The sequence below is a fragment of the Myotis lucifugus genome, unplaced genomic scaffold, assembly GCF_000147115.1.
Source record: "Myotis lucifugus unplaced genomic scaffold, Myoluc2.0 scaffold_433, whole genome shotgun sequence".
NCBI lineage: Eukaryota > Metazoa > Chordata > Mammalia > Chiroptera > Vespertilionidae > Myotis > Myotis lucifugus.
In genome coordinates this window covers 400105-416175 of record NW_005871481.1, presented here as the reverse complement: position 1 = coordinate 416175, position 16071 = coordinate 400105, and the positions used below count along the sequence as shown (strand labels likewise).

The 16071-nt window shown below is 41.1% G+C and overlaps 1 protein-coding gene and 1 non-coding gene across 7 annotated transcripts in view; one reads left to right on the top strand and one right to left on the bottom strand.

Annotated features, from left to right (window-relative positions):
* Positions 1-16071, top strand: part of SAP130 (Sin3A associated protein 130) — a 101572-nt gene that overhangs the window by 766 nt on the left and 84735 nt on the right. For 3 of the 6 annotated variants that reach the window (XM_023744174.1, XM_014468161.2, XM_023744173.1), the window contains exon 2: positions 1053-1219. In XM_023744174.1, coding sequence (XP_023599942.1) covers positions 1108-1219 — 112 coding nt within the window. In that variant the 5' untranslated portion in view covers positions 1053-1107. Of the gene's footprint in view, positions 1-232; positions 392-1052; positions 1220-16071 lie in introns of those variants that run through there. The other 3 variants (XM_006102838.3, XM_014468162.2, XM_014468160.2) reach the window with 3 other exon arrangements.
* Positions 15267-15373, bottom strand: LOC111823256. Its single transcript, XR_002826275.1, has one exon. It is a non-coding gene; the product is annotated as a U6 spliceosomal RNA (small nuclear RNA).

Below are 16071 nucleotides of genomic sequence, written 5' to 3'. Positions count from 1 at the left end.
CGGTCTTCCCCTGTCATTGGCTCCGCCTCGCAGGGCTGGGACGGCCACGGCCAGGCTCGCGCCTGATTGGCTGGCAGTCGGCGGGAGGGCGGGAGGGACCGGAACGCGCAGGGTGCGGCGGATTGGTGCCAGCCTCGGTGACGCGCCGTCGGGGGCCAATGGACGGGCAGGGGTGTTGGGGGCGGGTTCGGGGAGAGGGCCGGAACCCTGGCGGCCCGGAGCGGCCCGGCGCCGGGCTGAGCGAGCGGAGGGGCTGGACGTCGTCGGGGCCGAAGCGCACTCCGTGGAGTCCGGTCCGCGGCTCGGAGCTTAGCGCTGCCGCCGAGATGGGCCCTCCGCGGCCCCCCCAGCCCGGCGAGATGCAGGCGGGGGCGGCGGGCGGCGGCCGCAGGTAGAGACCCACGGCTGTCCTGGGGCTCCCGGACGCCCGCTCCAGCTCCACGTAGCCTCGGAGGCCCGCGATGTCTGGAAACTGTTCTCCCGTCTCAGCGGGGGGGGTGGGGGGGGGGGCTTGGGGCTGGGAGTGGGCTGAGGGCGAATAGGGATGTCCATAGAGCTGGGCTTGGAGGAAAAGGGGGTGCATTTTAGAGAAGGCGTGAAGGTCTCCGGTCCCTCTGGCTCTGAGGGGGTCTGTGAAAGCGAGCAGAGGAAATCCGGTCAGGGAGCCGGTGCAGAAGAAAGCTCTTGGGAATTCCTCTCGGATCAGGTCCTACTGCGAGGCTTCTGGTTCTTAGGACAGGGCATCTCCCCTCCGACTCCTGCTGCTCCCCTTGCTTGTGAGGGTTACAGATGCACACCTGCTGTGTTAACGTGTTGTGGCTGTTGTGCAGGATTCAGTGTTGATGTTTTAGTGTGGCAACCCTAAAAAATATTTGTGGAGGGCCAGTATCCCCCAACACCATGTTAAACTTACGTACATCCAAAATTACAGAATTCAGTTCATTTCCGCACTGTATATTGATCACAGGTAATTGTTATTGATGAATAATGCTGCAGTAATTGTTTCTGAGGGGAGATATAGATACTAAAGATACTTTAATTTTTCATTATAGATTCTAATCTCAGAATCCAGTAATAACCATATGACTGTATGCACTGCAGGTGGAAATGAGTTCTCAACAGTTTCCTCGGTTAGGAACTCCTTCCACTGGGCTAAGCCAGGCTCCTTCGCAGATCGCCAGCAGTGGTTCTGCAGGACTGATAAACCCAGCAGCTACAGGTGAGACCTGTGATATTCTATATTGCTTCTGTTTTAAGAATATTGCCAGTTTTCTCATTAAAAATTAGCAAATTTCTTCTGGGATTTTAGTAAAGACTAGGTTATCAAATTTAAAGAAAGGATATGTTACAATTCTAATTTAAATTTAAGCAAGTCTTTTTTTTTCCCTGTTTTAATCACATCATTCATGTACTAGTGTATACATGAAAGTTATAGTAAAGCATGCCTGTGTTAACGTAAAAAAAACCATTGAAACCTGTAAAGAATTTTTGTGAGTTTATTTGAGCCAAACTGTCGACATATGCCGGGAAGCAGAACCTCAACGAATTGAGATAATGCTCCGGAGAATGGTGGGGTTACATCCGTATTTATACATTGCAATCAAAGGAGGAACATAGGTGGGTTACATGAAATTCATTGGTGACAGATTAAGGAGGAGGGATAAGCAAAGCAGGGAACACCCTGGGATTGGATAAAAAGTAAAATGATGGACACACACTTAGGTGGGTGCAGGAACAATTAACATGATGATGAAGGAATTTGTGGTCTCTGTCCTGGCGCCCAGCACATTAGGTTGTGCCCCAGGGGCTCCAGAAAAGGGAAGTCACAAGTTACCCAGACATTTCAAGGGTATGTTATCATAGATGCAAAAAGACAGATAGGCTCAGTTAAGGTAAAGGTTGACCTTGTCAGTGAAGATACTGGCCTAGGACGTAACTGCCCACCATCACTGCTTTTAGTTAAAGTTTAATTTCAGACCATCCTTTGTGGTGACTTTAGGTCTCCGAGTTTGCAAGCCCGCCATGCAGGCCTCTCCTGAGCCTGTCAGGTCAGCATGTGGCCCCTTTCGTCCACACCTGCAAGAACTATTTATTTTTTATTTTTTTATTGTTTTATTGCTTAAATTATTACAAAAAATATTACATATGTCTCCTTTTTCTTTCCCGCTCTTGACAATCCCCTGGCCTCCCCTACCCCCAAGGAACTATTTTTATATATGTATTGATGCCTTCTCATTTACCTAAGGCCCAGAGATATGGTAATAAGAGCCCAAAGGTGGGTCAGGCATAGGCCTTGTTTTAGGGGTCAGAGATGCTGCTAAACATTCTACAATATGCAGGACAGTCCCCCACAGCAAAGAATTCAGTTGAATTAACAGTGCTGAAGATGAAGAACTCCAAATAGTCTCGTTCTCTTTAGATATCAAGTAAAAAGATGGTGCTGCAAAGGGAAATGAAGCACTTTTTCTGTTTATTTTTCTTTGCTACCTGATTGCTATGTTCTTTATCATGGTAAATGGTACCACTGTCTACTCATTGCTCAAACTAGGAACTCAGGCATCATCTTTAATTGCTCTGTCTTTGTCTCTTGCCTATGAGCTCTGGCCTTTTGTCTGTTTCAGCCTCGTTTTCCATTGCTTGGCTTCCCTCTGCCAACTTAGTTTTTGTTACAAATTTATTTTAGTTCTGTTTATTCTTGAAGTAACTTTAAGCAACTCTATGCCTCCTGCATAATAGTATCTATCACATTTTCTGAACTCATGATAACAAATTCTAGGCTTTCTTGACCTTGAGAATTTGAACATTCTGTTCCTTTTGCCACAATCTTGCTTCTTCCTTTCCACGCTTATTTGTCTGACTAATTCCTGTTCTTGAGGTTTTAAGTCAGATGTCACTTTCTCTAGGAAGCCTTTGCTGACTCCCATGATCCACAACAATTGATTTAGGATCATGTCTGTCTCCTGCATTTTTGCTAACCAGTGTAGGGCACAAAGTAGTAGTTATTGTAGAGCAACTGAAAAGTGCCTTACTCCTTCAATATTTTTACACTATTTTGTCTTTGGTATAAGTTCACAACAGAATAATTTAAAAGAGCATAGCTAAGAATATTTTTGAACATCTCTTCTTTACACGGAATAATATTGCTCATTTTAAAAGCTGTCAGCAATAATTGCACTCAGATTTTGTTGAGAAGGAAATCATTGACTCAGACCAAAGTTGTCTATAATTTCAAAGTTCAGACATATAGATTACAACAATTCTCTATTGCTTCAAGATTCTTTTCTGGTAAAAAATAAACTGAAATCGAGAACTCCAGATGTCTGGAAGGAAATGATGAATGGTTCCAAAAAGAGCTTAATGGTAGATGGTCAGTACATTATATCTTTTTTTAAAAATATATTTTTATTGATTTCAGAGAAGGAGGGAGAGATGGAAACATTAGTGATGAGAGAGAATCATTGATCGGCTGCCTCCTGTATGCCCCACACTAGGGATCGAACCCATAATCTGGGAACATGCCCCCCAACCTGAAATCAAACCGTGACCTCCTGGTTCATAGGTCGATGCTCAACCATCGAGCCACGCTGGCCGGGCAGTACATTATATCTTAATGAAATTGTCAACAATCAAAGTCTTCCTGAACAAATAGATTTGGGGGAAAGTTATGAAATTGTCCATTTCCCTTAAAATTTTAATTAGGGGAAAAATCTGTCTAGACAGTGGGGAAGGTTAAAAATTGATAATGAGAGACAGAAGTAAAACTGCTTTTATTCACAAACAACATGATCGTGTATGCAAAAAATCCTAAAGAATGTTTGTAACAAGCTGTTAGAACTAATAAATGAAATTAGTAATGGTTTCAGGATAAATGTTTAATATACAAAAATCAATTCTAGCCCAAACTGGTTTGGCTCAGTGGATAGAGTGTCCGCCTGCGGACTGAAGGGTCCCAGGTTCGATTCCGGTCAAGGGCATGTACCTTGGTTGCGGGCACATCCCCAGTAGGGAGTGTGCAGGAGGCAGCTGATCGATGTTTCTCTCTCATCGATGTTTCTAACTCTCTATCCCTCTCCCTTCCTCTCTGTAAAAAATCAATAAAAATATATTTAAAAAAAAAATCAATTCTATTTACTAGCAATGAACAATGAAATTTTTTAAATGTCAGTTACAGTGGTATAAAAAAAAAAGCCCACAGAAAAGTTAGGGACATGCTAACAAAATATGTGTAAGACCTAAGATTAGAGAGATACGTAAAACATTGCTGAGAGAAATTAAAGATCTAGATAAATGTAAAGATCTGTCATGTTCGTGGATTGGAAAACTCAGTATTTTTTTTAATAGTATGTTTTTTGGGGGGGGGGGAGCCGGGGGGTGGGAAACATCGATTGGAGGCTGTCTCCTACAATGTCTGTCCCTCCCGCCCCCAAGATCAAGCTAGCAACCTTTCGGTGCGTGGGGCAACCAACTGAGCCACACCAGCAAGGGTGGAAAACTCAGGATTTTATTTTTTTCGTTAATCCTCACCCGAGGATATTTTTTTCATTGATTTTTAGAGAGAGTAGAAAAGAGCGGGAGAGACAGAAACATCTATGTGAGAGAGACACTTCCGATTGGTTGCCTCCCACATGTGCCCTGACCAGGGCCGGGAATCAAGCTGCAACCGGTAAGTGCCCTTGACTGGAATTGAACCCAGGACCCTTCAGTCCACAGGCTGACCCTCTATCCACTGAGCCAAACTGGCTAGGGCAGAAAACTCAGTATTTCTAAGGGATCACTTCTATCAGAGGGATCTATAGATTCAAAGAAATTCTAATCAAAATTTCATCAGGCTCAGTGTAAAAATTGACAGCCTAAATGTAAAATTTGTGTGGAAACCTAAGGACCTAAAATAAAATAGGCAAAGCAGTTTTGACTAAAAAGAGAAATTTGGAGGATTCTGCTACCTTACTAAGACTTGTTATAGCTACACTAATCAAGACAGTGTAGTTTTGGCATAAAGATAGAAATATGTATCATTGGAACAAAGTAGAAATAAATCCACAAATAATGGTCACTTAATTTTTAACAAAAGTACATAGGTAATTCAATAAGGAAGTGATAAAAAAAATAGGGAAGTGATAGTTTTTTTCAACAAAATAATGCCAGAACACCTAAATACACATGGAAAAAAATGAACCTTGACCTTTACCTTCACCATACACAAAAGATAACACCAAATGTGTCATCATGAATCTAATATAAAACTTAAATTTTGTAAAACAAAACATTAGAGAAACTGTTTGCAACCTTAGAGTAAGCAAAAATGGCCCTACATCACAAAAAAAACACTGTATAAAGAAGGAACTAATACCTTACAAATGACTGCTTGTCAAGACACTGTTAATAAAATAAAACGGTAAGCCATAGATTGAGAGAAAATTTGCAATAAATGTATCTACAAAGGACTTATATTCTAAATTCATAAAGAACTCTTGTAACTCAATAGTAAAAAGACAAGCATCCTGATTGTTTTTTAATGGGCAAATATTTGAATAGAAACTTTACCAAAGACTCTTTTTTAATGTCAAATAAGCACATAAAAGATACTCAGCAGAATTAACCCTCAGGGCAGTGCAAATTAAAACCCCAGTGGGAAACAGGACCATCCACTGAAGTCACTAAAATGAAAAGACCACCAATACCAAGCTCTGATGTGTCTATGGAGCAAGTAGAACTCATACATTGTTGGTAGAAATGCAAACAATCTAGCCACTTTAGGAAACAGTTTGTATCTTATAAAATTACATAAACACACATTTGCTATACAACCCAGCAGTCCCATTCATAGGTATTTACCCAAGACAAGTGAAAACATATCATACATACAAAGACTTACCCTTCAATGTTTATCAAAGCGTTATTCATAACTAGAGGCTTAGTGCACGGATTCATGCACTGGTGGGGTCCCTTGGCCTGGCCTGCAGGGATCGGGCTGACACCGGCCCCATGCACGGGTTTGTCCAGGGTGTGTCCGGCTCGTGTCCAGCCTGTCTCGCCCAGTCCCAATCAGAGCCAGCCGGCCGGGGAGGGACTGCAGGAGGTTGGCTGACTGGGGAGAGACTGTGGGAGGGCTCCAGGGTGTGTCCAACCTGTCTTTCCCAGTCCCAATCTGCCAGACCCCAGCAGCAAGCTAATCTACCAGTTGGAGCGCCTGCCCCCTGGTGGTCAGTGCACGTCACAGCGACTGGTTGACCGGTCAGACACTTAGCATATTAGGCTTTTATTATATGGGATAGCCAAAAACTGGAAACAACCCAAATTTTCTCACCTGGTGACTAGATAAGCAAAGTTTGCTTTACCCATTTAATGGAATACTAAGCAATAAAAAGAAATAAACTTACTGGTATACACAACATGAATGAGCCTCAAAAACATAATAGAAAATCTAGACACAAGGGACCATGTCTTGTATGATTTCTGTTTATATGAAATTCCAGAAAAGACAAAGCTGTAGTGATAGAAAACACATCAGTGGCTTTTAACCCTTTGAGTGCCAACCAATATCCTAGGAACTATGCTAAAATTGCCAAGGCATTTTTGCTGATTTTATAGCAGTTTAGGAAAAAAATTATGAATCGCAAGTAAATGAAGTTACATATTCAATATCTTCCACAAAATCGTCATCTTCACAGCAAGAATTGACATTTAGCAATATCATCATCACTAATAAAAGCAGACTTAGAACTGGACACTGCAGGAGGAGCGCGATAGCGCTCTTGGCGAAAGACAGGAGGAGCGCGATAGCGCTCTTGGCGAAAGACAGGAGGAGCGCGATCGCGCTCCCTGGCACTCTAGGGGTTAAGCGAATAAAGGGGGAGGAAGAGAATTCCCTGCAAAGGGCCATGGTTGAACTTGTTAGAGTGATGGGAAATGTTCTATATCATGATTATGGTGTGTTCCAGTAATATGTGCTCTTATAAAAATGTACCTAATTTTAAACAAGGAATTAGTGGATTTTATGTGTGAATTGTACTTCAGTAAGGCTGATTTAAAAAATGGGGAAAAAGTCTGGCTGGTGTGGCTCAGTGATTGAGTGTCAACCCATGAACCAAGAAGTCGCTGGTTCTGTTCCTGGTCAGGGCACATGCCCAGGTTGCAGGCTTGATCCCCTATAGGGGGCATGCAGGAGGCAGCCAATTGATGATGTTTCTATCTATCCCTCTCCCTCTCTCTCTCTCAAAAAATCAATAAAAACATTAAAAAATTGAAAAAAGATATAAGCATATCCTTCACAAAGGAAGATATATATGAATGGCTTGTGATCACATAAAAATTAAACATTACTAATCGCCATAGAAATGCTCCAAAACCACAGTGAAATACCCACTGCATGTCCAGTAAAATGTCTGTATCAAGAATTGGTAAGGATGAGAGCACACTGCTGGTGGGAACAAAATAGCAACTGGTCAACCAGTAGACTTTCTGCCCCCTGATGGTCAGTGCACGTCATAGCGAGTGGTTGAGAGGCCTTAGCATATCATTAGCATATTATGCTTTGATTGGTTGGATGGACGACTGGACACTTAGCGTATTAGGCTTTTATTATATAGGATAGGATTGCACTTTAGTAAAGTTCTAAAAATCAAAATTTAGAAAAATCTGAATGATCTGGGGAAAGTCAATATATGGCAAAATATTAAATATATATCCATCTTTTCATCTAACACTTGTACTTTTGGAAAATTTTTCCTAAAATGATTGAATAAGGACTCAAAGTACATATGTAGCCCAGCCAGTGTGGCTCAGCGGTTGAGCATCCACCCACGAACCAAGAGTTCTATTCCCGGTCAGTACACAAACCTGGTTGCGGGCTAGATCCCCAGTGTGGGTGTGCAAAGAGGCAGCCAATCAATGATTCTCTCATCATTGATGTTTGTATCTCCCTTTCCCTCTCCGTTCCTCTCTGAAATCAATAAAAATATATTTTTAAAAGTACATATGTATATTCATCCCAGAGATTTGTTAACAGCAAAAATTTGGAAATAACACAAAAACCCATCATTGATATAATGGTTAAAAAAGCTATAGCAAATGTATATAATGGAATTCCATTTAGCATTTTAAAAATGATGCAGAGCCCTGGCTGGCTGGCTCTGTTGGTTGGAGCATTGTCCAGTACACCAAAAGGTTGAAGGTTTGATTACTGGTCAGGGCACATATCTAGGTTTCAGGTTTGATCCCCTGGTGTGTGTATATGAGGCAACCAATTGATGTTTCTCTTTCACGTCAATGTTTCTCCCTTTTCCTCTCCTAAAACCAATAAACATATCCTCAGGTGAGGATAAAATAACAATAACAACAATAATAAAATAAAATGATGCAGAATATTTTTTTCTATCAGCAGTTTCATTCCTAGGTATATATCCAATAGAAATGGATCACAGGTTCACCAAAAGACATGCAGGAATATAACTAGCACTATTATTCACAATAGGGGAAACAAATCTAGCTAAATGCCTATTAATAGTAAAATGGATAATTTTTGTTTATTCATGCAATGGCACACTATACTGAGTTTGAAAGATCTATAACTACTTGTAATAACATGGGTGAATCTCATACCTGTGAGTGAAAGGAGCAAGACACCACAGTGGGATAACATGGGTTCTGATTCTATATAAAGTCCAAAAACAGACAATATTAATCTATTGTGTTAGAAGTTGATGAATATGCTTGGAGGAATAAGAACTGGAATTGGGCTGGACAGAGGGGTTCTGGGAAACCAGGAATGTCTTGCTTTTTAAAAATCGTATATAATAAAACCCTAATTTGCAAATCAACCGAAAAGTGGACTGACTGGTCGGTATGATGCGCACTGACCACCGGGGGGCAGATGCTCAATGCAGGAGCTGCCCCCTGGTGGTCAGTGTGCTCCCACAGCGGGGAGCACAGCTCAGCCAGAAGCCTCCAAGGCATTGCTAAGGAGCAGCGAGCAGAGCTTTAGGCTGGTGAGTGCAGCCACGATGGCGGGAGACTCTCCCGCCTCCATCTTTGCTGCAGGTAGGCAGTAGGGAGTGTCAGGTCCTGGACTGCAAGAGGGCGCAGGCAGGACCGAGGGGGGACCTCTAGTACATATATATTTATTATATTTATTAAAATTTCGTGCACCAGGGCCTCTAGTACATATATATTTATTAATCTCAGAGAGGAAGGGAGAGGGAAAGGGAGATAGAAACATCAGTGATAAGAGAGAATCATTGATCAGCTGCATCCTATATGCCCCACACTGGACAGATCCCACAACCCAGGCATGTGCCCTAACTGGTAACCGAACCGTGACCTCCTGGTTCATAGCTTGACGCTCAACCACTGAGCCACTCTGGCTGGGCTGTTGTGTTTCTTGATTTGGGGTGCTGGTTACTCAGGTGTATTCAGTTTGTGAAAGTTCATTGAGCTGTACAATTAACATTTGTGCACATGTCTTTATGAGGGTTATTTCAGTTAAAAAGTTAAATAGCCCTGGCCAATTTGGCTCAGTGGATAAAGCATCGGCCTGCAGACTGAAGGGTCTTGGGTTCGATTCTAGTCAAGGGCATGTATCTCGGTTGCAGGCTCCATCCCTGGACCCAGTCGGGGTTTATGCAGGAGGCAACCAATCAATGTGTCTCTCTCACATCTGTTTCTCTCTTTCTATCCATCTCTTAAGATCAATGAAAACATATCCTTTGGTGAGGATTAAAAGAAAAAGAATCTGAATGGAAAAAAAAGCCTTCATTAAAAAACAAAACAAAGTAATAATAATTTGCCCCAGACCAGGGATCAAACCTACAACCTAGGTTTGTGCCTGACTGGGATTGAACCCTCGACCCTTCAGTGTCTAGGACGATGCTCCAACCAATTGAACCACACTGGCCAGGGCTTAGATTATCGTTTTAATGTTAGTTTTTATAACACTTTATTTTTTTTTATTCTTTTAAAAAAATATTATAATAAGTATTACAAAGGGTATTACATATGTGTCCTTCCCCCACCCCCCGCCCTTGACAATCCCCTGCCCTCCCTTACCCCCCAGTGTCTTATGTCCATTAGTTATGCTTATATGCATGCATACAAGTCCTTCGGTTGATCTCTTACTCCCCTCCCTTCTGCCCCCCAACCATCTCTGGCCTTCCCACTGCAGTTTGACAGTTTGAGGCAGCTCTGCCTCTGTATCTATTATTGTTCAAAAGTTTGTAATGGTCTTTATTATCCATGAATGAGTGAGATCATGTGGTATTTTTCCTTCATTGACTAGCTTATTTCACTTAGCATAATGCTCTCCAGTTCCATCCATGCTGTTGCAAATGGTAAGAGTTCCTTCTTTTTTACAGCAGCATAGTATTCCATCGTGTAGATGTACCACAGTTTTCTAATCCATTCATCTACTGATGGGCACTTAGGCTGTTTCCAGATCTTAGCTATGGTGAATTGTGCTGCTATGAACATATGGGTGCATATATCCTTTCTGATTGGTGTTTCTGGTTTCTTGGGATATATTCCTAGAAGTGGGATCACAGGGTCAAATGGGAGTTCCATTTCCAGCTTTTTGAGGAACCTCCATACTGCCTTCCATAGTGGTTGCACCAGTCTGCATTCCCACCAGCAGTGCACAAGTGTTCCTTTTTCTCCACATCCTCTCCAGCACTTGTCGTTTGTTGATTTGTTGATGATAGCCATTCTGACAGGTGTGAGATGGTACCTCATTGTTGTTTTGATTTGCATCTCTCGGATGATTAGTGACTTTGAGCATGTTTTCATATGTCTCTTGGCTTTCTGAATGTCCTCTTTTGAAAGGTGTCTAGATCCTTTGCCCATTTTTTGATTGGATTGTTTATCTTCTTTTTGTTAAGTTGTATGAGTTCCCTATAAATGTTGGAGATTAGGCCCTTATCAGATATGACATTGGCAAATATGTTTTCCCACACAGTGGGTTTTCTTGTTGTTTTGTTGATGGTTTCTTTTGCTGTGCAAAAGCTTTTTATTTTGATGTAGTCCCATTTGTTCATTTTCTCTTTAGTTTCAACTGCCCTAGGAGCTGTATCAGTGAAGAAATTGCTTTGGCATATGTCTGAGATTTTGTTGCCTTTGTATTCTTCTAGAATTTTTATGGTTTCCTGTCGTACATTTAAGTCCTTTATCCATTTTGAGTTTATTCTTGTGTATGGTGTAAGTTGGTGGTCTAGTTTCATTTTCTTGCATATATCTGTCCAATTTTCCCAACACCATTTATTGAAGAGACTATCTTGGCTCCATTGTATGTTCTTGCCTCCTTTGTCAAATATTAATTGAGCATATTGGGTTGGGCTAATTTCTGGACTCTCTATTCTATTCCACTGATCTATATGTCTGTTCTTGTGCCAGTACCAGGCAGTTTTGAGAACAGTGGCTTTGTAATACAGCTTGATATCTGGCATTGAGATCCCACCTACTTTGTTCTTTCTCAGGATCGCCGCAGCTATTCGGGGTCTTTTTTTATTCCAGATGAATTTTTGGAGAGTTCGTTCTAGATCTTTGAAGTAGGCCATTGGTATTTTAATGGGAAGTGCGTTGAATTTATAGATTGCTTTGGGTAGTATGGACATTTTGATGATGTTGATTCTACCAATCCAAGAACATGGTATGTTCTTCCATCTCTTTATGTCTTCCTCTATCTCTTTTTTCAACGTCCTGTAGTTTTCTGAGTAGAGGTCTTTTACCTCTTTAGTTAAGTTTATTCCTAGGTATCTTAATTTTTTTGGTGCGATGGTAAATGGGATTGTTTTTATAATCTCTTTTTCTGAAAGTTTACTATTGGTGTATAGAAATGCCTCAGATTTCTTGGGGTTAATTTTGTATCCTGCTACATTGCCAAATTTATGTATTAAGTCTAGTAGTTTTTTGATGGAGTCTCTAGGGTTTTGTATGTATAATATCATGTCGTCTGCAAATAAGGACAGTTTTACTTCCTCTTTTCCAATTTGGATGCCTTTTATTTCTTCTTCTTGCCTAATTGCAATGGCTAATACTTCCAGGACTATGTTGAACAGGAGTGGTGAGAGTGGGCATCCCTGTCTTGTTCCTGTTCTTAGGGGAAATGGTGTTAGTTTTTGTCCATTTAGTATGATGTTGGCTGTGGGCCTGTCATATATGTCTTTTATTATGTTGAGGTATGATCCTTCTATTCCCACCTTTCTGAGAGTTTTTATCAGAAATGGGTGTTGGATTTTGTCGAATGCTTTTTCTGCATCAATTGATGTGACCGTGTGGTTTTTTTCTTTCAATTTGTTTATGTGATGTATTACGTTTATTGATTTACGGATGTTGTACCATCCTTGCATTCCTGGGATAAATCCTACTTGGTCATGTGTATGATCCTTCTGATGTACTGTTGGATCAGATTTGCTAAGATTTTGTTGAGGATTTTGGCATCTATGTTCATGAGGGATATTAGCCTGTAATTCTCTTTCATTGTGTTGTCTTTACCTGGTTTTGGTATTAGGGTGATGCTGGCTTCATAGAATGAGCTTGGAAGTGTTCCTTCCTCTTGAATTTTTTGTAGTAGTCTGAGGAGGATAGGTTTTAGTTCTTCCTTGAAAGTTTGGTAAAACTCCCCTGAGAAGCCATCTGGTCCTGGGCTTTTGTTTGCTGGGAGCTTTTTGATGACTGCTTCAATTTCTTCCATAGTTATTGGCCTATTGAGATTTTTAGATTCTTCGTGATTGAGTTTTGGAATGTTGTATTTTTCTAGGAATTTGTCCATTTCCTCCAGGTTGTCTAGTTTGTTGGAGTAGAGTTGTCCGTAGTATTGTTTAACAATCATTTGTATTTCTGTGGGGTCTGTTGTTATTTCGCCTCTATCGTTTCTGATTTGGTTTATTTGGGACCTCTCTCTTTGCTTCTTGGTGAGCCTGGCTAGAGGTTTGTCAATCTTGTTTATTCTTTCAAAGAACCAGCTCTTGGTTTCATTGATTTTCTGTATTGTTTTTTTGGTCTCTATGTCATTTATTTCTGCTCTAATCTTTATTATCTCCTTCCTTCTGCTCACTCTGGGGTTTTCTTGTTGCTCTCTTTCTAATTCTTTGAGTTGAAGAGTTAGATGATTTACTACCATTTTTTCTTGTTTTTTGAGATAGGCCTGTAGAGCTATAAACTTCCCTCTCAGGACTGCTTTCATTGTGTCCCATAGGTTTTGGATTGTTGTGTTTTCATTGTCATTAGTGTCCAGGATGTTTTTAATTTCTTCTTTGATGTCATTGGTAACCCAATCAATATTTAATAACATGCTATTCAGCTTCCAAGTGTTTGAGTATTTTGGGTTGTTTTTATTGTAGTTTATTTCTAACATTATGCCATCGTGGTCTGAGAAGAAGCTTTTTATGATTTCAATCTTCTTGAATTTGTGGAGACTTTGCTTGTGACCCAATATGTGGTCTATTTTTGAATATGTCCCATGAGCACCTGAGAGGAATGTATATTCCGCAGCTTTGGGGTGAAGTGTTCCGAAGATGTCAATTAAGTCCATCTGATCTAGTGAGTCATTTAGGATTGCTGTTTCTTTGCTGATTGTTTGTCTAGCGGACTTATCCAGTGATGTCAGTGGTGTATCAAAGTCCCCTACTATGATTGTATTGTTGTCGATCTCTCCTTTGATATCTTCCAGGTGTTTTTTTATGAATTTGGGTGCTCCTGCATTGGGTGCATATATGTTTACCAGGGTTATATCTTCTTGTTGTATTGATCCCTTTAGTATTATGAAGTGGCCTTCCTTATCTCTGGTTATGGCCTTCACTTTGAGATGTATTTTGTCCGATATAAGTATTGCTACCCCAGCTTTCTTTTCCTTTCCATTTGCGTGAAAGATATTTTTCCATCCCTTCACTTTCAGTCTGTGTGAGTCCCTTCTAATGAGGTGGGTCTCTTGTAGACAGCAGATGTATGGGTCATGTTTTTTTATCCATTCAGCCACTTTTGTCTTTTGGTTGGAGCATTTAGTCCGTTTACATTTAAAGTTATTATTGAAAGGTACTTCTTTGTAGCCATTTCTTTTTTTGTTCTGAGCTTGTTATTTCTTCTTTTTACACCAGTCCCTTTAGCATTTTTGCATGGCTGGCTTGGTGGTGATAAACTCCCTTAGCCTTTTTTTGTCTGTGAAGCTTCTTATTTCCCCTTCAATTTGGAATGATAGCCTTGCTGGATAGAGTATTCTTGGATTCAGTCCTTTGCTTTGCATCACTTTGTAGATTTCCGTCCATTCTTTTCTGGCCTGATGTGTTTCTGTTGAGAAATCATTTGATAATCTAATGGGAGATCCCTTGAATGTAACTTTCCGTCTCTCTCTTGCAGCCTTTAATATTCTCTCTTTGTCCTGAACATTTGCCATGGTAATTATGATGTGTCTTGGTGTGGGTCTTTTCGGGTTCACCTTGTTTGGGACTCTCTGGGCTTGTGTGACTTTTTTCTTCCCCACCTCAGGGAAGTTTTCTGATATTATTTCTTCGAATAGGTTTTCTAATCCATGTTCATCTTTCTGTTGTTCTGGCACCCCTATTATTCGTATGTTGTTTCGTTTCATGTTGTCCCAAAGCTCCCTTAGGCTCTCCTCCTGTCTTTTAATTTTTTCTCCATTTGCCGTACAGTTTGAGTGTGTTTTGCTTCCTTGTCTTCTAATTCACTAATTCGGTCCTCCGCTTCTCCCAGTCTACTGTTGATACTTTCAATGGTGTTTTTTATTGCAGCTATGTCGCTCTTCATTTCTTCTTGGGACTTACTTAAGTTGTTGATTTTTTCATCTGTTTCTTCTAGCTTCTTGCATAAGTAGTTGAGTTTTTCATCTGTTTCTTCTTGCTTCTTGAACATCCGGTGCATGTACTCTAGGAACCTTATTCTGAATTCTTTTTCCGTCATGTTGCATATCTCTGTCTCACTTAGCTGCTTTTCTGGCGAGTCCTCCTTTTCTTTCCTTTGGGGGTTTCTTTGTCTACCCATGTTTGATCTCACTGACATTACTAGTTGTTGAATCGTTCAGTGGCTGGACCCTGGGTGGCAGTGGCTGCTCCCTGGGTGGCAGTGGCTCCTCGGTCTGTGGTTGCTCCTTGGGCGGTTGTGGTAGCAGCGGCTCCTCTGTTGATAGCAGGGCCTCTGATGGGTGCTGTTCACAGTTGTGGTGGCTCTTCTGGCTGGTGGAGGGAGGCTTCAGACGCAGCAACTGTTCCCCAGGCAGAGCGTGTGGTGATCAGGAGGCCGCTGTTGCTTGAATCTGTTGCGTTGATAAAAATATGGAACGCTTCACGAATTTGCGTGTCATCCTTGCGCAGGGGCCATGCTAATCTTCTCTGTATCGTTCCAATTTTAGTATATGTGCTGCCGAAGCGAGCACCATTAGTACATCTTTCAATGCAAGGCTTTCTTTTGGAAACATAGTGGAGGTTGAAGAGCAGTCATGAGCTGTCTTTATGTAAAAAGCTTCCTAATTATGCTTTTATATTCAAATTTACATGAAAACACACAATTGAAACTATAAAGACAGAGTTTACTGTCCCTGTCTCCCTCATAGTTATAGATGTGGATAAAAGTACTGCATATACAGAGGTGTAGATGAAGATAAAGATGACAGTAGTATAGATGGAGGTAGAAATATTCTAAGGGTTTCCAAGAGATTTTGAGAAGATTCACAAAGAATTACACAATATAATATAAAATATATTCAAATAAAATGATCACAGCCCTGGCTGGTGTGGCTCAGTTGGTTGGAACATTGTCCCATGCACTGGCGGGTCGCAGGTTTGATTCCTGGTCAGGGCACATACCCAGGTTGTGGGTTCCATCCCTGGTTGGGGATCATGTGGGAGGCAACCCATGAATGTTTCTCTCTCACATTGATGTGTGTGTCTCTCTCCCTCCCTTTCCCTTCTTCTCCCTCTAAAATCAATAAAAACATATCCTTGGTGAAGATTTTTAAAAAATAATAAAATGATCACAAATAAAGTAATGTGAGAAAAATCATTGCCACTCTAATAACACAAAGTTCTACTCATTGTGGAAAGGTGAAAAGAAAAACACCATTACAGGCTTGCC